Here is a 27,173-nt window from a genome sequence, read left to right as displayed (position 1 = left end):
AAATGCTTATTGTGTGCAGAGCACTGTACTAAGTGCTGGGAGAAAATAACACAGATGGAAGACTGCCAGCCCGTTGTTGGGTAGGGACTGACTCTATTTCTTGCCGAATTGTACTTTCCAAGCGCTTAGGACAGTGCTCCGCACACAGTAAGCGCTCAGTAAATGCAACCACGGATGAATTAATTAAACAGGGTCCCTGCCCCTGGGTCAGAGGCCCCTTCCCCCTCCTAGCGGAGCTGGAGTTGCTCTCGGCTTCCCTGCCCCAATACTTCCCATCCCGGATTCCCTCTCCACTCCCGGATTCCTCGACTCCCTCTCTGAAGGCCGAAAAGTCTCATTTCCCTCCCTCCTGCTGCAGATCCAAGCCCTGACGGTACCCAGTCTCGGGGCGGCGGTACCAGGGGACTCCAAAATGCCCATCCAGTGTGCCCCCTCCCTCCCAGGGGGCAGGGGCAGGTCCCCCCCAACTCTACCCCACCCCCAGAGGGCGCCATCCTGGTATAAGGGGGGTGCGGGGAGGGGCACGAGGCCCTGATGTGCTGCCTCCCTTAAATTCTGCAAATTGGCGGAGGGGGCTCCCTAGTGCATTTTAAATAAAGCGGAGCCCGGGGCGGGGCGGGTTCCTCAGCTGCTTTCCCAACAAAGGAGCCTCCCTTCTCCCCCCGCCCCCCGAAACAAGGCCAGCGCCCCCCGGGGGTTGGGGGGCGAGAAGGGGGGAGAGGAGGAGGAGACCTGGCCCCGGCTGCAACTCTCTCCCTCCCTCCCGGCCCCACCCCAGGAGTAAGGGGGGTTGAGGCCAGGGGCGGGCGGGAGAGCGGAAGCCTGGGGCCCAGTCCTGGACCAAAGGGGAAGCAAACCCCCTCCACACATACACACACACACATAGATACCAACAGACCGCCCCCCCTTCCCACCCCCAACGGCGAGGGTACTGGGCATATACACTGGGTCTCCCTTCGGGTGAAGGGGGTGGGACAGAGGGAATGGGAAACTGGCGGTGGTGGTGGGGCGGGCACAGTTAGGCCTACACTGGCCCTTTACAAGAGTCCCTCGCCATAGCCTGCAGGACTACCCACCTCTGAGACTCGGGGGGTGAGGGGGTCTTCTGGTAACAGTTGGGGGACACACACACACAGAGAACTATGGGAATGGGGAAAGGTGCTTGGAGACCACGGGTACGTGTGGGGACGGCCTGAGAAGGCAGAAGGCAGGACGATCCCAGGGAAGGGACAGGAAGGGGGCATTGCCCAAGTGTGTGCGGGGAGGGGACGAACCTGCCAGGACCCAGCGACCCCTCCCCACCCCAGGAGGGGTGTGAGTCACAGGGGAGGGGACCTCAGGGGTTGGGGGGGGAGGCGGCGCGGAAACAAGGAGAAAGGGGAAGTGGTTTGTGACCGCCTCAGCCTGGCATGGGGGGAGGGAGAGCAGTGCGTGGGAGCAGGGATCCCGGGGAGCGGACATCGCTACTGCGGCCCACATCTGGGACCACTGGCAGGGCTATAGGGGTGGGGGGCAAGTGGGCTGGGGTCCTGCCCCGACACCACCTCAAGGCCGGAAGGGACAGGCACAGTGGTAGTAGAGTTTGGGGGGTGGGGAAAGTTGGCATGAGTAATGAATTTGGGGCAGTGCCCCTGCCCCTCACCACAAAGTCTGAAATATCCAGTACAGACACTGAATTCTGGCAAATTCTCCCCCCTCTCCCCAAGTAAGTGTAAGGGGGAGAGGGGGCATCTCCCATTCTACCCCAGACCTGGGGATCCCCCGCCTCTCCACCAAGGTGGCACAGATTGGGGGGGCGGGGATAGAGGCTAGCATCACCTAGCATGGCCCTAGCAGGACACTTGGCTGTGCCCATCTCCCCCGGGGCCCCTGCCCCTTTCCCCTAGCTGCAGAGTGGGGGGGCACAGGCGAGGTGAGTGCCAAGGGGAAATGGAAAAAGAAAAGGACCCTGAAGTCCGGGCCCCTGGCAGATGGGAAAGAGGCAGACACCGAAACAGCCAGCACACAGGGCACATAGGGTTGTCAGGGCACACAGGGTAAAACCAGGCCTGGCCTGGCAGAGGAGGTTTGAGGGAAGACTGGACACTGAAATGACTGGGGCCTGACTAGTGCCAGGCCGGGGCCCATTGGTGCCAGCAGAGGAAGAGGAGGGGAAGGGCTCGGTGGACGCTGCCCAGGTCAGCAGCTGCTCCTCCTTCCATGCTCTGCAGCCCCAGGCCCCAGCTCCCCGCCCGCCCTACCGCCCCCCCCGCCCCCCGCCGGCCCTGGCACCCGGCCCGGCACGGCCCCATGGGTCGGTGTTACAGTAAGAGGCCTGGCAGGGCCGCGGGCAGAGCCGTGCCAGCTGGCGGCCGCTGACCCCCTGCTGTGCTCTACCTGGCTCCGGCCGAGCCCGAGGGGCGGGGGGCGTTCCCAAAGGCGGGGGAGGGAGAAGAGTAGGCAACAGGGTGAGAGAGCGATGGTGCGCTCCCGCCTTCCCCCCCCCCCCCACAACACACACACCTCTTCCCGCTCTCCACTCCCCCTGGCCTCAGGCCCCAGGCCCCCCGGCATCGGGCCCCAGGGCTGGGGGTGACTGGGGTGAGCAGGAGAGGGGGAGGGGGGCGCCCGCACTGCCCGTCTCTCCCAGTCACGCTGCCTGCAGCAGCCAAATGTCGAGAGGTTTGTTTACCCGGACCGCGCTTTGTCTCGGCGGCAGTGGCGGGCATGGCTATTTATAAGACCCTTGGAGGTGGCAAGGTACAGAACAGCAAGGAGGTGGGAGCGGGGGAGAGGGGGGCAGGGGGTGCCTCAGGCCTCTCCCCAACCTGCCCCAGCGCCGGCCGGACTGTGCCACGGGGGAGCCGCGGCCCGGGGAGGAGGGGCTGGCCTATGAAGCAGCAGGCACTATGCCCATATGGCACCGCGGCACAGCAGGGCCAGGGGGTGGAGAGGGGAGTGCGGTCGGTGATGGGGCCGAGCCCAGCTGGCGGGCACGGCCCCGTCCCCCGCTCTGTGTGAACGAGGCTGCCAGATGGGGGCGGTGGGCAGTTCTCCCGGGCTGGCATCTCCCCAGCCGCACCGGTCAACCCTCCCCCCAAGATTCGGAGACCCACCCACCCCCAGTGGGCTCCACACCAATCCCAGGCAGCCCCCCACCCCACTCCCCACTCCTGGCAGCCGGCCACGGGGTACCACAAAAACCAGTCCAGCCAACCGTCCCCACATGCCCGCCCGGGCTGCTGGCAGGGCACCCCCTTCCCACCCCGGTCCCCGGTACTCACTGGCTGGGGATGGAGTGCTGTACCCGCTGACGGGCAGCTGGTGCTGCATACTGGCCAGTGCCCCGGGTGGCGACAGCCCACCCAGCATGGGCGGGAAGAAGAAGGCATAGTGAGGCACTGGGTACCCATTGAGGTGCCCGCCACCAGGCGTCGGGCAAGAGCTACTGTTGCTGGCCATGCCAAGCCGCCGCCGCAGTCACATGGGGGGACGGGACTCCAAGGGGCTTCAGGCTGCCCCGCGGCTCATGAGTGCTCGGGCTGGGGAGGGGGGTGTGGGCAGCGGACCCCCCTCCCGGTCCTGGATCTGCGTAAGAGGTGGCAGGCGGCGCCCGGTCCACCCGGGGCCGACTTCCTGGGGGGCCCCCCCGCCCCGAGCGGCGGCGGGGGGGGGCCGGTCCGGGTCCCCGACGGTGTGGGCTGGGGCCAGGGAGCTCTCCTCTGGGATGGCACGGGGACCCTTCTCCCCGGGGGTCGGGCAGGAGCGTGCTGCTAGACAAGCCGAGATGAGGCAGCTTCAGGCCGGGGTGCCATGTCCTGGGACTCTGCAGAGGGAGAGGAGAGGGGTGAGCAGGATGGAGGGCTGGCAGGGGGCCCCCACGAGGGACCTGGTACAACGGGCGGCTGGCGTGAAGCCCACCTAGCTCCCGTGCCTTGTGCTGGCCGATGGCAGCTTGGCTGCCACGGAGGCTCGGCAGGGAGGGAATCCCCCCTCCCCCTCCCTGGCTGGGTGTCAGGGGACCCAGCAGACCCATCCGGTGCCCCCCCTTGGGCTCCCCCCCTCGCCAGGCCCCTTGGGATCAGGGGACCCATTTCCGGCCAGTCACTCCAGGGGAGGGCAGAGGGCAGGGGAGGACGGGGGTGGGGGGAAGGGGACGGCAGAGGAGAATGGGGGATGGTGGTGGGGGAAGAGGCAGGAGATGGCAGGGGAGGGGAAGGCCCCACCCCCGCAGCCGGGGGTTACCCGAGGACAGATTTCAGAGAAAGGCAGTGGGTGGGGGCAGGAAAGGGGGTTGGGTAAGAAGCAGTCTTGCCCAAGAGGGGTGATTCTCAGAACTGTGACCCAGTAGCCCCCCTCTCCTTCACCAGGACCTCAGATGCAGCCTCTCCACGCACTCCCACCTCACGCCCCCCTCGGGCACATCCCCCCTCGCCCAGGGAGGCGGCGGCGGCGGGTGGAGCCGAGGACTCGGGGGCTCAGAGCCAACCCTGCTGCCCCATCTCCTGTGCCAGTGCCTCTTCTTGCCCACTCCCGAGGGAGTCGGGGAAAAGAGGAAGCCAGGAATGCCTTACAGAGTTACCACCCACGTGCCCCCACGTCTCCCGGCCACCCCGCTTTCTGGGGCCCTCCGTCCCCCTCGTCCAGAGCGCCGGGGCCCGTTTGTCCACCTGGGGCCGGAGAAGGGGGCAGAGGGACTAGGGAGGATAACCAAAGTGAAAAAGCGTGCACGCACACACAAGTGTGCGGAGCGGAGGCAGAAAGAATCCAAGTGAGCCCTACTCCATGACTCTCACCTGCCTTGCCCCAGCCCAGTTCCTGGAGCCCATTCTGCATTAACAGCTGCCCGTGGGCTCTCCCGGCTGACCTACCTGCCTGCCAGCCTGTGGGCTCCCCTGGTCTGCCTGCCGGCCCTTGGGCTCCCCGGATCTGCCTAACACCCTGTGGGCTCTCCTGGCCTTCCTGACACCCTGCGGGCTTCTCTAACCGACCTGCCTTCCGGCCTGTAAGCTCCCCCGGGCTGTGGGCTCCCCTGGCCTTCCCCAGGCCTCCCTGCCAGTTTGAGGGCTCCCCCAACCTGCCTGTGGACTCCCCTGGTCTGCCTGCCGCCCCGTGGGCTCCCCCGACCTGCCTGTCGGCCTGTGGGCTCCCCTGGTCTGCCTGCCGCCCCGCGGGCTCCCCCGATGTGCCTGTCACCCTGTGGGCTTCCCGGGTCTGCCTGTTACGCTGTGGACTCCCCCGGTCTGCCTGCTGACCTGTGGGCTCCCCTGGCCCGTAGGGTCCCCTGGCCTTTCGGTCGGCAGCACTGGCACTGGGGCTGGAGGGGTGACCTCTGCTAGTATCAGGGCCTGCCCCAGGCTGGGCAGCCAGAGTGGGGTGTTGTGGGGAAAGCCGGGGCTAGCCGACCGGGTTTATCCCAGCTGGTTGGTGCTACCACCCACCCCCTCCCACTTGACTAGCCCGGCTGATAACTCAGGGGAGGGGCCGACTGGGCTGGAGGGCCGCCAGGGATAAAGGGCTCAGAGAAGAGGCCCAGCCGGGCAGCCGGACACGGACGGACGGACTGACGGGGACACACACACACACACACACAAACACACACACACACACACACTTCCCTTCAAATGCATCCCGGGCAATCACATATATGGCCACAACTCCATCACACACTCCACATTGACAACTCACTCAACGCACCGGACACAAAATTCCTCATAATACACCAACCACATTACATTTATACCCCCACGCCCTATTTACCCAAACATACACACAAAATCCCTACAACCCTCACACCACCCACACCATAATCACACACGCTCATTCTCCGCCCCCCACCAACCGTGCGCGTGCACGCACGCGCACACACACTATTAAACAGTTGCCGGCCTCCTAAAGCCTTCCTATCATCTAAGCCCCCGCCCAAGGAGGCAGCCGGGTCCTGGGGTGGAAAGGCAGGGACAACGGAAGATCCGGACGTGCCCCTTTTCCATCCAGCCCGACCCAAGGGGACCCACTGCCTTCCCAAAGCCACCACCAGTGCCCAGCGTGAGCTCCAGAGGACTCAGTCACCCGAGGGGGCCCGCAATCCCATGCCACCCTTAACCCCCCACCTATGGGTACGGGAAGGGGCACACACGAGCTATCAGGGTCAGGATATCCTGTGCCTCGCCTGGCAGCGCCAAGTAGGAGGGGCAGAGCCGGGGGGGCTTCGGCGGCTGGGCTCGCCGGATGAGCTTGTGGGCACCAGGTGGATTTCCTGCGGGACAGCGGGCACGGCTTCACCCGGCCGGCCCGTCAGCCGCTGCTACTCTCCCACTCCTTCCCCTCTCCCTTTCAGGACCCACTCCCAGCCCACCAGGACCTGCTACCTGGGGAAGTGGGTGGAGTAAGGGTTTCCTTTCTGTTTTCTCAGAGGTTTCGCTTCCTACTCTGCCAACCCAGAAGCCCACCCCCAGACCCCCTCCCAAACACACCCTGACCACACCCAGCTCACTCTGTTCCCCCACATAAGGAAAGAGGAAAGTCGGGCCGGGTTGGGGGGAGGTGCATGAAACGGACGCTGGACCCCAGTTTTAGTCCTTCTCCCTACCAGCACGGACCCGGGCTTACTTGAGAGAGTGAGCATGGGACCCAAAGGGAATTGGATTTATTCAATCGTATTTATTGCGCGCTTAGTGTGTGCAGAGCACTGTACTAAGCTCTTGGGAGAGTCCAATATAACTATAAACACACATTCCCTGCCCACAACGAGTTTACAGTCTAGACACGAGCTTATTTACATGAGTTTACAATCCCCAGCTTGGGGACTGCTGAGAAGGGGCTTCGGGGAGAAGGAAGAGGGAAGGAGACCCCCAGGAAGCCAACCCCCTTCCCAGTGCCCCACTAGGAGATGCTGGATGGGGGAGGGGGTTAAAGTCGAGGCGAACGGGGCTGGCGCTATTTTTAAACTTTCCAGGAAAAAAAAAATTTTTGAAGCCACAACCACAGTTGTGCCCGCCCCCAGTCTTCTCCCCCTCCTCCCCGGGGTGGGTCGCGGGGGGAGGGGCTCTCGCTCTTGATTTTCCACTCCAGTGTCTCCAGCACTCTTAGGGCAGAGACAGGCAGGGGCCGGGAGAGCTGGGCCAGGGCCTGGTCCCCCGTCCCCCGTCCCCCACCCCGCCCCATCCTCCCTCTCTCCCTCCCCACTAGGGATTCTGCGTTTCAGTGTTTACGTTTCTCTCCGCCAGGAGCCAGCGGGTGGGCCTGGAGCCAGGCGTCCGAGAGCCCAAGGCTCCCCTCCCCTGCCTGCAGCAGACGGGTCCCCTCCCTGCCCCCCCTTCCTCCCTGCCTCCCTCCCGGGAGGGTGGGGGGGTCTCCCCTGCCCTCCGGGGAAGGAGGCGCCCAGCCTGGCCCTCCCTAGACGATGGAAAGGCCTTCCTGCCAGCAGTCTACCCGCCATCTCTCCAGCTGCAGCCAGCCCCCTGCCAATCTTGGCCTTCCAGGATTTCGGGGGGGGGGGGGCACGTTTGCACAAAGCTTCCACAAGCGAGAGCGTTCCTCATCCCGGGGGTGACGGGGTGGAGAGGGATTTGGGGGGGAGGGGGTCCGGGGAGGCCAGAGGCCTGGAGTTCCTGCTGCAGGGCTGGGCCCGGGGTTGCGGAGGAGAAGGCTCTCACGCCTCCCGGGGAGGCAGAGTGGGTGAAAGGGCAGTGGGGAAGGCCTGGGGGTGGGAGGGGGAGGCCAGGGAAGGGGGGAAGGGGTCGGCTGGGGAGGAAGAAAACAGGAAGAGGAAGAGAAAGAGATGAGGTCGGTGAGGTTGGACCGGCCCAGACCGCAGAGGGGTTTGGTCAACACAGAGTCAGCGCCGGGGGGGGGGGGGGGGAAGGGAGGGACGTGGCTGGACAACCCACCCCCCCCCCACCACCACCCGTGGGGCCCGGACAGGAGCCGAGCACGGTGGCCAGCCCCCACCTCCCCGGGTTCAGAGCAGGAAACCAGTCTGAACCCCCCTTCCCCACCCGGTGAGAAGTCTGCAGGGGAGGCGGAGGGGGGCACGGCTGGGCCCACAGGGTGACCCTCCCCCGCCCTCCGCATTGACTCTTGGCCCCAGGCCCAAGCAGAGCCTGACTCAGGCTTTGGGGCCCCCCGGCCCCCCGCTTCCTGCGTGGGACCCGCCCGTCCGTCTGGGAAAGACGCAGAGAGGCCCCTCTGGAAGTCGGGGGGCCGGGTGGGAGAGGCAGGGAAGACCCCGACCCTGCCTCTCCCCCTCCCCATCCCACCCACCCTCAAACCGCCCAGGCTACGGGGTGGGACCCAGGAGTGGGGGCTGGGGGCGTGGGGCTGGGCCGGGAGGGGTGGGGGGTCTGAGCCAGGCGGACTCAGATCCTGAGCCACAGCCAGAGCCCCCCAGGGACAGAGTTCCTGGAAAAGCAGTGGGGGCGGGCGAGGGGGAAGACACACAAATCAAATCCCAAGTTAGGCCTTCTCGGACGCAGCTCGCACACGTACGCACGGCCGTGCGCGCTCACGGGCGCGTGACCGCATACGCACCTTCGCACCCCGGTACTTGCGCACAGCACCACACCCCCACACGTGTGCACACTCAGCGGCCCGCTCACAACAGCCGTGGGCTTGTACGTGCGGCTACACGTCCGCGCATACAGACCCCTGGATACCCACAACTGCACACTCACCTGGGCAAACGTTTGCATGCCCAACAAAGACCATACACGTGCACAGTCACGTGCCTGCACACAGAGCCCCACGTGCATACATACGTGTGCACACACACACAGCTATAAATCCCCAACCCCGAGGGACAGGGATCACGTCTAGACTGTGAGCTTGTTGTAGGCAGGGACTGTCACCGTTTATTCTTGTTTTGAACTTTCCCAGGTGCATAGTACAGTGCTCTGCACACAGTAAGCGCTTAATAAATACGATCGAATGTCTGTTCCTCATCTGCGGATCCTCTCCTAGCGCTATAATATGGTGCCATGCACACATCAAGCACTTAACAAAATCTCTACTTCTAGTCCTATGCACAGTCACACCCTCCACACTCAAACACCCACGACTGCATGGGCACACAGTCACCGGCAACCCCTCGACACACACCTCCCTCTGGCCTCGGTGGACCCCCCAGGGCGGACCCGTTCCTGTGGTTCCTGCCCTCAAACCCACCCATCCCCGGGGGGAACTGCCCCACCCCGTACCAGGCTCTGGACAAAAGCTGGGGGACGGGAGGAAGGGACCAGGCTAGGGACAGAGTCGGGGTTCGCGCCTTCCCTCGGCATCTCCGGGGAAGGACCAAGATGGCAGCCCAGGCCCGGTGGTCCCCGTCACCGGGCAACCAACAACAAACAAACTTGCTGGCTGAGGTGGGACAGGAAGACACCACCGCGTGACAGGAAGTGATGGGGAAGTGGCAATTGGGGAAGGGGGGAGAACAGGACCCCTCACACGGGGCAGAGTCAAGCTCCCAATCTGGGCGAGGACAGTCACATTCCCTCAAACCCAACCAAGCAAGGCCCCCCACCCTGCTCCCTCGGAGAGCACCCCCCGCCCCCGGCCCAAACACACACACACACACACCCCCCACACACACACCCAGCTTCCCTTCAGGCTCCCACTCCCCTCCCACTTCCTGACGTGACTGCAGATCAGAGAACTGCACACCGCAGCTTCCCCTCCCCTGGGCTCCGTCCTAGGCGGTTTCGATTCAACTGAGAAACACACGGGCACGGACGTACAAGGAGACCCGGGGAGAGACGCGCGCAGCCACGCACAACGTGAACGCGCGCACGGCCTTCGGGGCCCAGACGACAAACACGAGGGCGCCAGGGCACCCCCCCGGGGACCCCGAATGACGGCAGTGCCCATGGAGACGGGGGCCCGGGCGGGCCCACAGTCACTGAGGCGACCAGAGAGCCACCTGTCGGGACTCCAGGACGGGTTCCCGTCCTCTCTGCTGCCCCGGGACCCCCACCCATCCTGAAGACCCTTGCCCCCCCACAATAGGGCACTGTAACCCTGTCAGGCCTGCGCTCCTCCGCCCGAGCCACCGGGCCCAGGGTGAACATGAACGCCCACCCTCCCGCCCCCAGGTGCCCCTCCCTCACCCCTCCCGAGGGCATCCTGGCCAACCCCCTGCCTCCGTGCAGATAAGGCCCTTCCCTGCCCCGTACCCCGAGAGCGCTGGCTGAAAGAGGGCACCTTGGCGGGATGGGAGAGGAAGAGGAAACCCCCTCCGAGTCTCCCGCTGTCCTCCCTCCAACCCACAGATGTCCCAGCACCTCCAAGGACGAGGCTAATTATAACCGGCCGGGCACCCCGCCAGCCGGGCACCAGCTGATCTCCCGCTGCACAGGCAGTTTAACCGGGGGGACGGGGGGTCAGGAGGGAACCTGAAGCCCCCCTCCGCCTCACCCACACACCCAGCAGCCCCTGCTCTGCCTAGTCCAGGAGGGCTCGGGTGTGGGGTTAAGAAGGGGCAGGCAGGAACGGGCTGTGAGCTGGTCCTAGGGGACACCGGGGGAGCGCGGGGCAAATTCCACCTGTCACTTACCACCCACCCACCCCCCGGCTAGGGTTACGAGCCTGGGCTCCGAGGGCCAGGTGCAGGAACCGGGGTGTAGTGGTGGCTTAATCCCCCTGCCCCAGAGCACAAGACAGAAGAGGAGGGAGGAGAGACACCCGCCCCCGGCCCCGAGACCCCTCCCAGAGGACCCTCTCTGTGTCCAGGTACCGCCCCCGCCCTCCCCAGCCCGACTCGGGGTAGGGGGGGCCTCCCCGGGGTCTCCTCTGAGCGAGCCCGTGGGCAGACTCGGCGCCTCAAGGAAACGGCTCTCCATCCCCGGGGGACAGAAGCCAGACACGCCGCCACACGGTGCTCCCGGAGGTGCCGGGCTGGGCAGCCTGACCTGTGGGAGGACCGTCTCTCCAAGTTCCGGGAATCGAGGGAGAGGCGGGGAGGGACAGAGGGGGGGAAGGAGGGAGAGAAACCCTGCAGACCAGGGTCCAAAACCAGGGTGACAGTCAGAAACCCAGACCGGCAAACACCTGTGGGGAGATTCCTCTATCTCCCTCTGTCTCTCTCTTCTCTTTTCTTTCTTTTTCTGTCTTTTTTTTCTCCCTCTCGCTCACATATACACACTCAGTCCAAGGGAGAAAGAAGGGGAGGGGGGAAATGGAGGGGGCCGGGAGGAACTGGAATCCATTATGGGGACCCAAGTTCTCAGGGGTGCTTGCCCATTCCCTCACACTCAGTTGCTCCCCCCCCCACCTCAGCCCCCAGCCCTGCTTTGTCCCCGGCTGGGCCCCTCCCCCCTCCAGCCCGGCAGCCGGCCGCAGCGCTGAGCGATTAACCCATTTTCGGGCTGGAGCCCATCCGTCACCCGGACAGGATTGGGGGGAAGGGAGGCGGCTCCCCTGCCCACCCATCCCTTTCCAGGTCCCTCTCACATCTCGGCGGCTCCGGAGCCCCCCGATGGGGGTCCCCTCCCCACAGCACGCTCGCATACGCCCACACGCCCCACCCCGGGCAAAGACCCGGAGCTTGGCCCCGCAGTTTCACCATCATTGTCTGAGATGCCATGGGCACTGGGGGTACAGTTGATCACCCCCATCCAACAGCTCTATCTCCATCTCAACACCCCCTCCCACCCCTGCACCCTGGGATCCAGGGAGAAGGACCAGGCTGGGGCTGATGAGGCTGGGGGCAGGCAGGCCGCCCAGGGAAACCAGGATGGTGCCCGGTCAGAGGGGGCTTCCTCCCCACCCCCTACAATCGGGCGCGAGACCCGGCCTCATCCCCCCCAGCTTGGGAAGGGAGACGGGACCCTCTCCCTCTCGGCCTCCCCTCCCCCTCCCCAGGGGAAGCCCCACGGGGAACTGGGATTCCCCCAGGATGACTCTTCCTATCCCCCTCCCCCCACCATCCGAGACAGCACCACTGAGTTCGGGGTCTCAGCCCGGCGCTGGGAAGTGGATGGGATCTCCGGGAAGGCGGGAAGGGGCTCCTAGGGGAAGCAGGGGGAGCCTCGAGGAAAGACCGCAGGCCTGGGAATCGGAGGACCTGGGTTCTAACACCAGCTCTACCCCTCGTCTGCCGTGTGACTCGGTTCCCTCGTCCGCAAAATAGGGATTCAGTACCCGGACTCCTTCCTACTTGGACCGTGAGCCCCACACGGGACCTGATCATCTTATATCTTCTCCAGAGCTCAGTACCGTGTTCGGCACATAGTGAGCGCTTAACAGATTCGACAGTTATTATTATTACTCACTCCACACCTCTGCCCCCATCAGCCCCTTGGGCCTCCAATTACGGAAAGCGGGGGGAAGGGGGCTTCTCCAGGTAGAGGAGGGTCCGAGGCAGATTGGGATTCAGTCCCTGTCAGCTTTCCACCCCCTCTCCGCTACATCTGGTCCCCAGTCTCAGTGCGGGGCAGGAGTCAGACTCTGGGGTCAGCCAGGGTCACGCCGGCCCAGTCGGGGGTCTGGGAGGGGAGAGGGGGGGAGGAGTGCGGCCTTCCGGGCCTTCCCGTTGCCGCCTCTCACTCTCCACCCCATAAATCACAGAGCTCAAGGCGGGAGAACGACCCACCCCCAGAGACCCTCCCGCCCCACCACCGGGACCCCCCATTCTCTGTCCCTGGCCGAAACAGGGAGCGCCCCGCCTCCCACCAGGCCGGGACCCCCAGGCCCCTCGGGTGGGGAGGAGCCGCACCGCCTTTCAGAAAGGTTTGAAACCGTGCGGCCGCAGGTCAGGAGGAGGAGGGCTCGGATTTACTAAGCGCTGGGGGAGGACACAAAAGTGACAGTTAGAGCGGGTCCCTGCCCTCCTCCTCGCGGGGCGGGGGAAAGCTTCGCGGGGTGCAGCCAGTTCAGGCACCCAGACAGCCGGATCCACACCGAGCAGACCCACGCGCAAACACGCACGCCTAGGTGCCCGCACGGCCTAACACACGCGCAACGATGGGCAATGACACACATAGACGCACACTGCCACATGGGTCTAGGCCCCTAGCAGACACACGCACACACACTCGGGCCCACACACAAATGGATACGGGACCAGTCTCAGACACACATACAGACATGTACACACAGGCACACGGAGGTAGCCACGCAGCCAAACACAGAGGCACACATAGAGCCATCTACTTTAACACACGGGCACACAGACACACATACACAGATACACAGAGATATACCTACATCCAGTCACAATACAGAGACACCCAGGGACGTACCTAGAGCCATCCACGCAAATTCCCAGACATCCAGGGACATACCTAGAGCCATCCACACAAAACCCAGGGACATACCTACGGCCGTCCACACAAAACACAGACAGGAACACGCTTACAGTAATCTACACAAAACCAAAGACACACGTAGAGCCATCCACACAGATACAGATGCACATATAGCCAACCACACCAGTACACAGACACACACATAGAGAGACATCCACACCAATACACACACCTACACACTTAGCCATCCACACCAGTGCACACACACAGCCACCCACACCAATACACACACATACAGAGCCATCCACACCGATACACACACACAGCCATCACACCAATACACACACATAGCCATCCACACCAATACACACACACAGCCATCCACACCAATACACACACAGAGCCATCCATACCAATACACACACAGCCATCCATACCAATACACACACAGAGCCATCCATACCAATACACACACAGCCATCCATACCAATACACAAACACACAGCCATCCATACCAATACACAAACACACACAACCATCCACATACCAATACAGACACACACATACACACACAGAGCCATCCATGTCAATACACACACACACAGAGCCATCCACAGCAATACACACATACACAGGGCCATCCACACCAATGCATACACACATACAGAGCCATCCACACCAATACACACACACACACACAGACACACAGCCATCCACACCAACACACACACACACACAGAGCTATCCATGCCAACACACACACACAGACACAGAGCCATCCACACCAATACAAAGACACACAGAGTCATCCACACCAATACACACACAGAGCCATCCATACCAATACACAAACACACACACAACCATCCACAGCAATACAGACACACACATACATACACAGAGCCATCCATGTCAATACACACACACACAGAGCCATCCACAGCAATACACACATACACAGGGCCATCCACACCAACACACACACACAGAGCCATCCACACCAATACAAAGACACACAGAGCCATCCACACCAATACACACACAGAGAGCCATCCACGGCAATACGCACATACACAGAGCCATCCACACCGATGGACACACACACACCCAGAGCTATCCACGCCAATACACACACACAGAGACCCATCCGCACCAATACACACACACACACACAGAGCCATCCACGCCAACACACACACACACACAGAGCTATCCATGCCAATACACACCCACAGAGCCATCCACACCAACACACACTACACAGAGCCACCCACACCCACAGAGCCACCCACACCAACGCAGACACCCAAAGAGCCACCCCGGCCAACACACAGACACCCATACAACTCCCCACGCCAACCCACAGACACCCGCGTAGCCACCCCCACCGCTACCCGGACCCACAGCCAGGCCCACACCGAGCCATCCCCACAGATCCTTCGCCAGAGAGAGGCCCACATAAAGCCACCCACACAAACACGCGGACCCAGAGAGGCACGCAGGTAGCAGCCACCCCAAGCCAACCCCCACACGCCCGCATATCACCATCCACCCAGAGACACCCACACAGCGGGGCAGACATGAGGGCACCCGGAGGCGGCCAGCCCCAGAGGGGAGGGCACAGACACCCTTTCCCCGGGGAACACCCCCGTACCCAGAGGCGGGCATGCACACACACACACATCACACGCAATCACACACATACACAACGGGGCAGACATGAGGGCACCCGGAGGCGGCCAGCCCCAGAGGGGAGGGCACAGCCACCCCTTCCCCGGGGAACACCCCCGTACCCAGAGGCGGGCATGCACACACACACACACACACACATCACACGCAATCACACACATACACAACGGGGCAGACATAAGGGCACCCAAAGGCACCTAGCCCCAGAGGGGAGGGCACAGACAACCCCTCCTCGGGGAACACCCCCGCACACACACATCACACACACACATCACACACAGACACACAACGGGGCAGACATAAGGGCACCCAAAGGCGGCCAGCCCCAGAGGGGAGGGCACAGACACCCCCTCCCCGGGAACACCCCCGCATCCAGAGGCGGGCATGCACACACACACATCACACACACACACACACATCACACACAGACACACAACGGGGCAGACATAAGGGCACCCAAAGGCGGCCAGCCCCAGAGGGGAGGGCACAGTCACCCCCTCCCCGGGAAACACCCCCGCGCCCAGAAGCATGCACACACACACACACACATCACACACAGACACACAACGGGGCAGACATAAGGGCACCCAAAGGCGGCCAGCCCCAGAGGGGAGGGCACAGTCACCCCCTCCCCGGGAAACACCCCCGCGCCCAGAAGCATGCACACACACACATCACACACACACACCACACACACACATCACACACACAGACACACAACGGGGCAGACATAAGGGCACCCAAAGACGGCCAGCCCCAGAGAGGAGGGCAAAGACACTCCCTCCCCGGGGAACACCCCCACACCCAGAGGCGGGCATGCACACACACACACATCACACACACATCACACACACATCACACACAGACACACAACAGGGCAGACATAAGAGCACCCAGAGGCGCCCAGCCCCAGAGGGGAGGGCACAGACACCCCCTCCCCAGGAAACACCCCCGCACCCAGGGGCGGGCATGCACACACACACACACACACACACAACCCCCTGCACGGTGCCCCCGAATACCAGACCGACCCCCCCCCCCCGGGACCCCCCTGCTCTGCGGGCCCCCCCCAACCCCGAGCCGGCAGGTGGGGCCTCCGGGGTCCCTGTCCTCTCCTCCCTGGGCCCGGGGGGGGGGGGGGGGCTTTGGGCCCGGCCCTCCCCTCCCTCAGGGTGGGGGTGGGGAGGAGGTGGGGCTGGTCCCTCCCTGCGGCCCAACCGTCCATTCCCGGCGCTCAGTCCAGCGCTCCGCACGTAGTAAGCGCTCCATCGCTAGCATCGAATGGAGGAGGTGGAGCCCAAGCGGGAGGGCGCGGAAAAAGTCCCCGGGATGGAGGAGGGGGGGGGAGGGGAGGCAGGGGCGCGCGCTGTTACCTGCGGGGGCGGGTCTGGGTGCGGATTCGGCGCCGGGGCTCAGCGTCGGGGGGAGAAAGCCGCGGCCATGGCGCGTCATGTGCCTGCCATGAAACTTTACACTGAGCCCGGGCGCGCGGGAGGGCGGGCGGGCGGGCGGGCGCGCGGCCCGGGAGGGGGCGGGGCTCCTCCCTCCCCGCGCTCCGCCAATCCCCGCCGGCGGGGGGCGGGGCCCGCCGCGTCCGGCCAATCCGCGTCCGCGGGAGGGGCGCGGCTCCAGGAGCGCCCGGCCAATCCGCGAGCGGGGGCGGGGCCGGGAGGGGGCCGCCTCTTAAAGGGGCCGCGCGGCCCGGGGAGGAGGAAGGGTGGGGAGGCGTGGGAACCGGGGTGGGTTCCCCCCCCCCCCAGACCCACGCGCGCGCACTCCCACCCCCGACGCCCACGTGCCCGTCCCGCGGGACGCCAGTCCGCGGACCCGCAACGGCCCGCGGACCCGCAACCGCCCTTGGACCCGCAACCAGGCCCCGTGTGCACGCGTGCGCGCCTCGAGGAGCACACGCACGCTGCCCCGCAGAGGCGGGAAGCCGGGCGAACCGCAGCAGGGGTCGAGGGAGGGGCTGGAGGTGCGGAGAGGGAGAGCGGGAAAGGGGGAGAGGGGGAGAGGGGGAAAGGGGGAGAGGGGGAGAGGGGGAGAGGGGAGGCCTCCCCACCCTCCCCACCCTCCCCGGGCCTCTTGCCTCTTCCGAGGCCTAGCAGAAGCGGGCCTCGGTTTCCCCAGAGACTCTGGAGTCCCTGGCCGCAGGGCGCTTCTCCGTGTCACCCACGGGGCCGTGGGACCCGAGCGCCCGGCGGCCCGGCCGCGCCGAGGGGGTCGGGGGCGTCGCGGGACGGGACGGGGGGCCGCCGGCCGTCGTCTTCCTCCTCCTCCTCGTCCGCCGGGCCCCGGGCGGGCCGAGCGCGACGACGACGGCGGCGGCAAACATGCGGTCAGCGCGCAGGAATGCGCCAAGCGCTCCCAGATGTGGCCTTAACCCCTTCGCCCCCTAGCCCCCCCGTCCCCCACGCCCCCCCGGGACCCCCCTCCCGGAGGAGGGGGGAGCTGCCCACCCGCGGGAGGTCACGCGCACACCTCGCACACGCGACGGGGCAGACACGAGGACACCCCCTTCCCCGGGTAACACCTCTGCACCCAGAGGTGGGCCTGCACACACACACACACATACGCACAACTCCCCGCACGGTGCCCCAAAATGCCAGACCGACCCACCCCCCCCCGCCCCGAGAAAGCCCCCGTCCTGCGGGACGCCCCCCGCCCCGAGCTGGCGGGTGGGGCCTCCGGGGTCCCGCTCCTCTCCCATCTGGGCCCGGAGGGGCTTTGGGCCCGGCCCTCCCTCGCGGTGGAGGTCGGGAGACGGTGGAGCTCACCTACTTGTACTCCTGTCCGTCTTCTCCCCGCCACCCTCAGCTCCTTGGAGGCAGGGATTGTCCCTCTTTATTGTATTGTACCTTCCCAAGCGCTTAGTACAGCGCTCCGCCCAGTAAGCTCTTAATAAATACGATTGAATGAATGAATGAACCTATCTGCAGATCCCCCCCCACAGCTCGCCCCAAGCCCCCGGACGGAAACCAGAGCCGATGCCCCCGCCGCCGCCCCCCCACATACACACACTGGCGGTATAGAGGGGGACACAAACACAACCACGGGCTGACACTCTGCGCCCCCTCCTCCCCGACACGGACCCTCTTGAGGGAACCCAGGCAAGGGGGTCTCCGGCAGCTCCACAGCCCCGCTCCCCCAACCCTAAGCGCCGGGCCTTCCCCCTCCCCCGGCGGCCTGTTTTCCAGAAGCAGCTGAACTCCAGCTGCGGGGATGCCCCCCCTCCTCCTCCCCCTCATCCCCCCTTCCCCACGCGGGGCTCTGCCAGAAAGGAAACGGCCCCCCTCGCCCCCGCCCCCCATCCGGGGCCGGATTCCAGGCCCAAATTCGAGGGAGCGGCCCTGGGGAGACGGAGACACCGGCAGACGGACGCGCCCGGAAGGGCGAGAAGCGGGGACGGGGACCCCCCCCCGAGGAAGCCCCTCGTGTGTCTCCGGCCCGTCCTGGGGGCGGCCCGGGGTGGGCCCGGGGGGGGGGGAGGGATGGACCGGGCAGGGCGACCGCGACGCCGACGACTCGGGCCGGCTTGTCCTTCCTCAGGTGCTCCCCCGTGGTGCCCCCGCTCACTCCCAACCCGCTCGAGGCACCCATTTTTCTAGTCCCCGTCACCCCACGTTGCCATCCGGTTTATGCCTCCTCCCATGCCCGCAGGCCCGAAGGGAAGCGGGCAAGCGGAGAGCAGGCACCGGAGCAGAGGAGGGAGGGCAAGGCGGGAGAGAGGAGGAGGAGGGAGGGGGTGGGGGGAATAACCTTCCAGCCCCCAAACAGGGCACTCGCCACCCAGTGGGCACGGTGACTCAGCTGCTTCCGGGGGAGATGCCAGCGTGGTGAATCACCTGCTGGGAGCGAGGAGCAGAGCCTGGCCACCGGCCCGCTGCGGGACACAGGCCACTGAGTCACCGGGGGCTCCGCTGCCCCGGGGCGCTGCCAAGGGAAAGGAGACACCCCACGTGGTCCTGCCCACCTCATTGCCAGACACAGTCCCCAGTTCAACCCGCTCCCGTCCTCTGCCAGGGCTGAAGGTGGCACTCAGACACCTCCCGCCCCCCCCCGCCCGCAAAACACACACACACACCTCTCGGTGGGCAAACTGCCCACCCCTGTGGGTGTGGGCAAGGGGTGAGGGTGCCCCTGCAGCATTCCCCCCCCCCGCCCGGCATCCGCCAGCTCCACTCCTGCATGCCACCCAAGTTGGGCCCGGGACTCGGCTCCAACACAGCAGGTCCTGACAGCCTCTCCCCTGCGGGCCCCACTGCCCCCCAGCTCTGCCCCTACCCCCGCAGGTGCTCTGCCCCCCGACTCTTCCCCTGCCTGCCACGGGACCTCCGCCTTTCCAGCTCTCCTCTGTCCTCCACAACTCCCCTGCTTCCTAGCTCTCCCTCTGTGCCGCTACTCTTCCCCTTGCCCACCACAGCCCCTCTTCCTTCCCAGCTCCCCTCTGTCCTCCACGGACCCTCTGCTTCCTAGCTCTCCTCCTCTACCCCCAGTCCCTCCCCCATCTGCCACAGCCCCTCTACCCGCCCCGCTCTCCCTTTTCCCACTCTCATGGGCCCTCTGCCTCCCAGCTCTCCCCCTGCCCCTCTGAGGCCTCCTGCCCTCCGACCAAGCCCTCCACTCCCCAGCTCTCCCCCTGCCCCTTCTCAGGCCTTCTGCCCCCCACCCCGACCCCTCACGGGCCCTCCACCCCCCACCCTTCTCCCTGCCCCTTCTCAGGCCCTCTGCCCCCCAAGTCTGCCCCCTCCCCGATGGATCCTCTGCCCCTCCAGCCCCCCGCACTGATCCCTCGCACTCTCCCCCTGCTTTCCCCACGGGCTCTGTCCCCTCGACTCTCTCCCTGCCCCCCAGTTCTCCCCCTGCCCTCTCTCAGGCCAACTGCCCCTCCCCAGACCCCTCACAGGCGCTCTGCCTTCCTAGCTCTCTTCTGTCCCCACAGGCTCCCTCCTTCCTAGCTCTCCCTCTGCAAACCCTCTGCTCCCAGTTCTTCCCCTGCCCGCCACAGGCCCCCCCCCCTTCCCAGCTCTCCTTTTTCCCCAGGGGCCTTCTGCTTCCACGCTCTCTCCCTGCCTCCCCTACAACCCCTCTGCCCACAGCTCTTCTTCTGCAGGCCTTCTGCCCACCAGCTTTCCCACTGGCCCGCCGTGGGCCTTCTGTCCCGCAACTCTCACCCCGACAGCCACAGTCTTCCCCGGCTCTCCCTCTGCCCCACAGAGGCCCTCTGTCCCCAGCTCACCTTCTGCCTCCCACAGCTCCCCTGCTCCATCACACATCCTCTGCCTCTCACCTCACCTCACCCCCTGCTTCCCCGACAAGCCCTCAGCATCCCTCAATTCTCCCCCTGCTCCTTCACAGCCCTTCTGCCCGGCGGCTCTCCCCCTGCTTTCTCATAGGACCCTGGCCCCCAGCTCTCTCTGTCTGTCTCGCACCGTCCCTCTGCCCTCCAGCTCTCTTCCTGCTTCCCCCACAAGCCCTCTGCATCCTCCAGCTCTCCACCTGCCCTCCCTGAAGGCCCCTCTGCCCGCCAGCTTTCCCTCTGCTTCCCAAAGGGCCTTCTGCCCCCCAGCTCACCCCCTGCTCCGACGGGTCCTCTGCCCCAAAGTCCCCCCGACTCCCCCACAGGCCCTCCGCCCACCAGCTCTCCCCATGTTCTCTCATGAGGCCTTTGCCTCTAAACTCTTCCCCTCCTCCCCAACAGGCTCTCTGGCCCCCAGCTCTTCCCCTGCACCCTTCTCAGGCCCGCTGCCCCACCATCAGACCTCTCACAGGCCCTCCATCCCCTAGCTTTCCTCTGCCCTCTCTCAGCCTTCTGTGCCCCAGCTTCCCCCTCTCTTTGATGGTCCCCCTGCCCGCCCCAGCCCTTCCCCTGACTCTGTCCCCTCAGCTTTCCTCTTGCCCACTCATGGGCCCTCCGGCCCCCGGTTCTCCCTCTGCCCCCCTCACAGGCCCTCTACCCTCAGCTCTCCTCCTACTCCCCCATGGGTTCGCTATTCCAACTCTTTTCCTACTCTCTCACAGGTCCTCTGCCTTCCCAGCTATCCCTCTGCCCCCTCACAGGCCTTGCGCCCCCCCCAGCCCTCCCCTTGCTCCTTCACAATCCCTGAGCCCCCATGGACCTCCTATCCCCCACACCACTCTCCCCCTGCTCCCCTATCAGGCCCCCTACCCTCAGCTCTCCTCTCCCTCGCCAAGGGCCCTCGACCCACCGACTCACTACCTGGGGTCTCCCCGAAAGGATTTTGGCCCCTCAGCTCCTCTGCTGCTGGCCGAGGTCTCTCTGGCCCCCCACCCCTGTTCCCCCAACAGGCCCTTTGGCCCCCAGCTCTCCCCCCCTGCTCCCTGCTCTCCCCCTCAGGCCCTCTGCCCCCCTCCGCCCTTCCCCGGCAAGGCTCCCGCCAGCAGCTGTCGAAGTTGGCAGGCAAGGAGGGAGTGGGATTGGGTTACCGGGATCAGGCGGCTGGGGGCGGCGGGGAGGGGCGCAGAGGGGGGCTCTCCGGCGGTAACTAAATCCCGTGCACCCCACCTCCCTCGGGGCCTGCCGATCCCCCACCAGGCGCGCTGCCTCTCGCCCACCTCACAAAGCCGGAAATGCCCCCTCGTACAGGATGCACCCCCCCACACACACCACACACGCACACAGCCTGCCCAGCCTTGAAGCTTCTCCAGTGTTTTAGGGCCACGGTGTAACCCGGGGCCCTCAGAGACAAACGGAGCCACACAAAGACACCCAGACCCACAGACCCCCAAGCGGGGGCACAGAGACCCACAGCGAGGCACGGGCATACAAAGACGCACAGAGGGGCACAACCAGAAAGACGGTACCTGGAGGGAGGCCAAAGACAGGAGCACAGACACAGACCGGGCGGAGATTCAGAGATAACAGGACAGAGAGAGACACGGAAGCACAGAGGCGACTGGACGGGGACGTCCCCAGGGACAGAGAGACGGGCAAATCGAGGACAGAGACTCAGAAACACAGACACAGAGACGCACCGGAGAGACACTACGATACCACGGCTCAGACCCCCTCCCCAACCTTAAGGGGGGTGGGAGTGGGGAAGGCTCAGGGATGGGGCGGGCTGCGGGCCTTCCCTCCCCACCCCCAAAAGGGAGTCCCCGGCGCGGGACCGGCCGGCGGCGGCGGCGATCGCATCCGCGCTATCGATTTCTCACGCACTGCGGCAGAGCGGGGCGCCGGGGGCGGGGAAGGGGAGGGGGGACATGACAAATCGCGGCCCCCCCCCCACCCCATATTCGCTCCCCCCGGAGACCCGGGCAGGGGAGTGGGAGGGACGAGGCCCCTGAGCGCAGCCGGCGGGAGGGGGGCGTGCAGACCAGGCTTGGAAGAGCTGGGGGGGACGTGGGGTGGGGGGCTTCCCATCTCCACCGAGGGGGAGGGGCGGACCAGGAGCTCAGGAGGATGTGGGCCCCCTCCCCTCCTCTCCCCTTCCTTCCCCTCCCCTCTCCCCCGCCAGGAGCCTCGGCCCACTGGGCGAGCGCCAGGGGGCCGAATGAGGAGAGAGAGCTGGGGAGGGGGGAGTTGGGGGTGGGGGAGGGGCCAGGCTGGCACACACACACACACACACACACACACATGCACGGTGACATACATGCCCGTGCATCTGCACCCACTTACACACAAGACCACACAGGTGCATGCTTATGCCTGAGGTGCACATACATGTAGGAAAAGGTTGGAGGGGGAGGTGGGGGGGGGGGCAGACTGGCTGGGCCACTGGACCCCTCCCCCTCGTGTGCGTGAATGAGAGGAAAATCCTCCTCCGACTCAGCGCCGGGAGGTGCCAGTCTGACCCAATGCCAGGCTTCCCTGCGCCCCCCACCCCACCCCCCGCGGGCCCTGCCTTAGGAGGCCCGGGGAGGTGGGCGGGGGGTCACCTCCCTGAGGGTCTGATCCTGCCAGAGACCCTGGGGAAAGGGAAAGGAAATTAAGGAATCTCCCAGGCCCAGCTGGAGACCCCCAACCCAAATACCCTCCCCCACCACTCTCCTCCTGATCGCTCCACCCCCACAGCCCAGACAGACCCCCCGCAGTTGGCAGCCCCTCTGGTCCCTCCATCGTTATACCTCCAGCCCCTCCCTACCCCTTCCTCACCTCCTCCCCATCCCCCCCATGGCGCCCCCCGTCCACCCCCCCCCCGTTTCCCCGGCTCCACATCACTGAGCTTGCCCGTGCCTCTCTGCACGTCTCTCTCCTGCCAAGGGACGAGCCAACTAAAAATAGCCACTGGTGCCTCCCGCCACCCCCACCCCACCTTCCATATGCCTCTCCCGGTGCCCCCTCATCCTGTGGGTGGCTGGGCAGAAGAGGATACTGTCTGCACGGGAGGGGGGCAGGGGGACTGTCCTTTCCCAGGTGGGAAGTGCCAGCGTGGCCTCCGGGTGCCCCTGTTGGGGGCAAAGCGGGGGAGCCCCCCTCCAGTCCACGGCTAACGTGCCGCTCACGGTTCCAATAAAGAGTGAGCCCCTGGGCCCAGGGGGTGTCCCACATCCCAATCAGGGGACCACTGTCCACCCGCACCCCCGAACCGGTGGCCGCCCCCACTGCCCGCCCGGACCCTCATCGGAGCCTCATCCGAGTTCCGAGCAGCCCCGGGCTCCAGACCCAAGGGGGTCTGAGAGAGAAACACCCCAAAAGGAGGAAAATACACAGAGATGGATCGCTCAATCGATAACATTTATAAAGGACCTACTCTGTGCAGAGCACTGTACTAAGAGCTTGGGAATGGACGACAGAGTAAACAGACCCGTTCCCGGTTCTCAAGGAGATTACAAGTCTAGCGTCCTCAGACGGACGGACACACAACCAGGCAGTCCCACTCAACCACACGCTGATATAGCTACACACAAAAATGCAGACACAACAAGACTCTCCATCACATACAGTCATGCAAATAATAATAATAATGGTATTTGTTAAGCACTTACTATCTGCTAAGCACCGTTCTAAGCTCTGGGGCACCACCGAGGTGATCAGTTTGGACCCTGTCCCACCTGGGGCTCCCAGTCCTAGTCCCCATTTTACAGATGAGGGAACTGAGGCTCAGAGAAGGGAAGCGACTGGCTCAAGGTCACACAGCAGACAAGTGGCGGGGAGGGGATTAGAATTCTGACTCCCAAGCCCGTGCTCTTGCCCCTGGGACACGCTGCTTCCATGAGGGTCTATGGAAAGACCCTCAAACCCTTGGAAACAGATACGCCCATCAACAGACCTACAGACACACATTTGGAAGAAAAGACAGGCACTCATATCTTGTATCAGTCCCAGCGCTTAGTACAGTGCCTGGCACACAGTAGGCGCTTAACAAATACCATAATTATTATTATTATCGCCTCAAAATCCTCCTGTCCACCCCTGCCGGGGGCCCTGGGTGGGCAAAGACAGGGGCTGGAGCACAGGACGCCCGGGGTCCAACCCTCCCTAGACTGCAGAAGAGGCCTGGAGGTAGGAGTCCAGGCAGCCGTCCCTCATTCCTTGCCCTCGGGCCCCCCTCACCAGCTGCCCGGGGGGGCACCATCCTCTGGCCCGCTTCCTCCCTAGGCTGGCTGGTGTGTGCGAGAGCCGTCGGGTCTGATTTGAGTCAACGCCCGCTCCGCTGGCACGGAGGAGGCCGGCCGGGGCACCGGGGACCAGGCCAAGGGATGGGGAAGACCCGCGGACGAGAGGGAGGGGGCACCCAAGGCGGAGGGGAGACCACCCCGGCCTCTGAGCCCGTTCTGCCCTCCCGCCGGCCGGGAGCTGGGGGTGGGGAGGCGCGGGGTTTCAGGCTCCTTGCCCCAGATGCCCCAGATGGGCATCGCGGGGTGGGGAATGGAAGGAGGCCCAGGAAACACACACACACACACACACACGGTAACAGAAAAACAAAAACACAGACACCGACTCACAGAGATACACACACACACACACACACACACACACTCTCCCAAAGTGAAATGGGCACACACGGGATCAGGCATCCTCAGACCCACCGAGGCATAACCGATACCCTCGGTTACCCACTCCGTCACAGGGCCACCCCGACCCGCTCACCGGAACACATACGTGGACCCGCTCGGCCACCTCCCAAAAGAGAAAACCCGGGACCCCGATCCGTAGACGAGCCCTCGGCCACACACTTAAAACACACGCGTTGGCAGAAGGGGCGGGAGCGGGCCAAATCCATTCACAGAAACACACGTGTGTCCCCCCAGTCCCACACTTGGATACATCCGCCCCGGCTGGGCAAGCCGAATCTACCGGGAGAGCCGGGAGGCCGGACTCCCGGACCTTCCCCCCACCCCGTCCCCGCCCCTGCCCTTCGGACCAGATGGCACCGGCCTTCCCGGGGGCAGAGTCCCGGGGGGCCGGAGGGCTGAGCCGGGCTCGGCCTCCTTCGTCTGGTGCCCCTCGCCCCGGGGGGATTGGCGGGGGAGGGGGCGGAGGAGGGGGAGCGGGGGGCACGAGGAGAGGACGGACCCCCACGGCGGGACATACACGAGGGGAGGACGGACACCCACGGGAGGACATACACGAGGGGAGGACGGACACCCACCGGGGGACATACATGAGGGGAGGGAGGACGGACACTCACGGGGGGACATACATAGGGGAGGATGGACACCCACGGGGGGACGGGACACCCGGGGAGGGGCCGGACACCCGGGGAGGACATACATCAAGGGGGGACGGGACACCCGGGGGGGGGACGGGCCGGACACCAGGGGAGCAGGGACACCCCCGGGAGATCATACATGCGGGGAGGACGGACACCCACGGGAGGACACAGATGGGGGGAGGACGGACACCCACGGGGGGACGGGACACCCGGGGACGGGCCGGACACCAGGGGAGGAGGGACACCCACGGGGGGATATACATGAGGGGAGGCCGGACACCCAGCTGGCCTGGCGCCAACCCTCGCCCCCCTTCACGCCCCCCACCCAACTTTCTCCTTTCCCGCCCGTCCCCTGGTGCGGGGGGCTGCCAGGCGGGGGGCTGGGGGGGGGGTTTGTGTGTGTGTGTGTGTGTGTGTCCGTGTCTGTGCGGGCGGGATGGGAGTTGGGTGGGTGCCCCCGGAGGGGCTTGGGTGGGGGCTTGCACGTACCTGCCGGGGGCCTGCGGGGCCCGCGGGGCCTGCGGCTGCGGGGAAGCCCTGGCTGGTCCCGGCAGGGCTCCCCCAAGTCCCGGGGCCGAGGCGGCGGCGGCGGGCGGGGGGGGAGGGGGGGGGAGGGGGGAGGGGAGGGGCGGGGAGCGGGGGGGCGGGGGGCGGCGCCGGGCCCTCCGCCCCGCCGGGTCCCTGCGCCCGCCGACTTCTTCCTCCTCTCTCCCCCCCTCCCCCCCCCCCCACCCCCGCCGGGGTCAACGGGGCCGGGCCGGGCCGGGGCGGCAGACGGCGGAGGAGGTTGAGTCACGGCCTCAGACCTCCCTCCGCCCCCCATCCCTGGGGAGGAGGGGGCAGGAGAAAAGGGGGAGGGGGCCTGGAAGAGGAGGAGGACGGGGGCAGGGGGAATGGGGAGGGGGGCCTGGAGGAGAAGGGGGGCAGGAGGAATGGGGAGGGGGCCTGGAAGAGGAGGAAGGGGGCAGGAGGAAGGGGGAGGGGGTCTGGAGGAGGAGGGGGCAGGAGGAATGGGGAGGGGGGAAGGTGGAGGAGGAGGGGGCAGGAGGAGGGGGGCAGGAGGAATGGGGAGGGGGGCAGGGGGAATGGGGAGGGGAGCCTGGAGGGGGGGCAGGAAAAATGGGGAGGGGGCCTGGAGGAGGAGAGAAGGGTGGGTGAGTGTGGAAGACGGAGTGAGAGGAGCCTAGAGTTGGGGGGGGGGGAGGGGAGGGGAGGGGGCGGGGGGAGGGGAGGGTACACGTGGGGGGTGGGGGAGTGGGTATGGAAGAGGGGGCAAGAGGAGCAGAAGGTGGGGTTGGAGGAGTGGGCAGGAGGAATGGAGGATGAGTGGGGGGTGGAGAAGGAGCAGGGGGGACTGGGGAGGGGGCGTGGGGAGGAAGGGGCAGGAGCAGCGGGGGGAGGTGGGGAGAATTGGGGGGCAGGAGCCACAGCGCTTCCCCGCTGCTGCCCTGGCACTGCTTCGGAGGGTGAGCGACTGGGGCAGTTGGCAGAGGTGGAGGGGGGGAGGGGGTGGGGGGCGTGAGGGGGTGGGGGGCGTGAGGGGGTGGGGGCAAGGGGCACGTTTCAAAGGCGGACAGCTGAAGCCGCAAGCAAGGACCCCCGGGGGAGAGGCAGTGACGCCGAACCCAGGGGTGAGGGGGCGGGG

At 65.6% G+C, this 27,173-nt stretch overlaps 1 protein-coding gene across 2 annotated transcripts in view; it reads right to left on the bottom strand.

Moving 5' to 3' along the window:
- RARA (retinoic acid receptor alpha) overlaps nucleotides 1-26,111 on the bottom strand; it is a 38,540-nt gene extending 12,429 nt beyond the window's left edge. The window contains exons 1-2 of one of the 2 annotated variants that reach the window (XM_029075565.1): nucleotides 26,018-26,111; nucleotides 3,264-3,805 (exon numbers count right to left, since the gene is read on the bottom strand). In XM_029075565.1, the coding sequence (XP_028931398.1) occupies nucleotides 3,264-3,441 (178 nt within the window). In that variant the 5' untranslated portion in view covers nucleotides 3,442-3,805; nucleotides 26,018-26,111. Of the gene's footprint in view, nucleotides 1-3,263; nucleotides 3,806-16,282; nucleotides 16,372-26,017 lie in introns of those variants that run through there. The other variant, XM_029075564.2, reaches the window with a different exon arrangement.
- Between the last annotated feature and the right edge of the window lie 1,062 nt (nucleotides 26,112-27,173).

This window comes from Ornithorhynchus anatinus, chromosome 11 (genome assembly GCF_004115215.2).
Source record: "Ornithorhynchus anatinus isolate Pmale09 chromosome 11, mOrnAna1.pri.v4, whole genome shotgun sequence".
In the NCBI taxonomy this organism is placed as follows: Eukaryota; Metazoa; Chordata; class Mammalia; order Monotremata; family Ornithorhynchidae; genus Ornithorhynchus; species Ornithorhynchus anatinus.
Note: the sequence above shows the minus strand (reverse complement) of the source record. Positions and strands in the feature narration are given on the sequence as shown.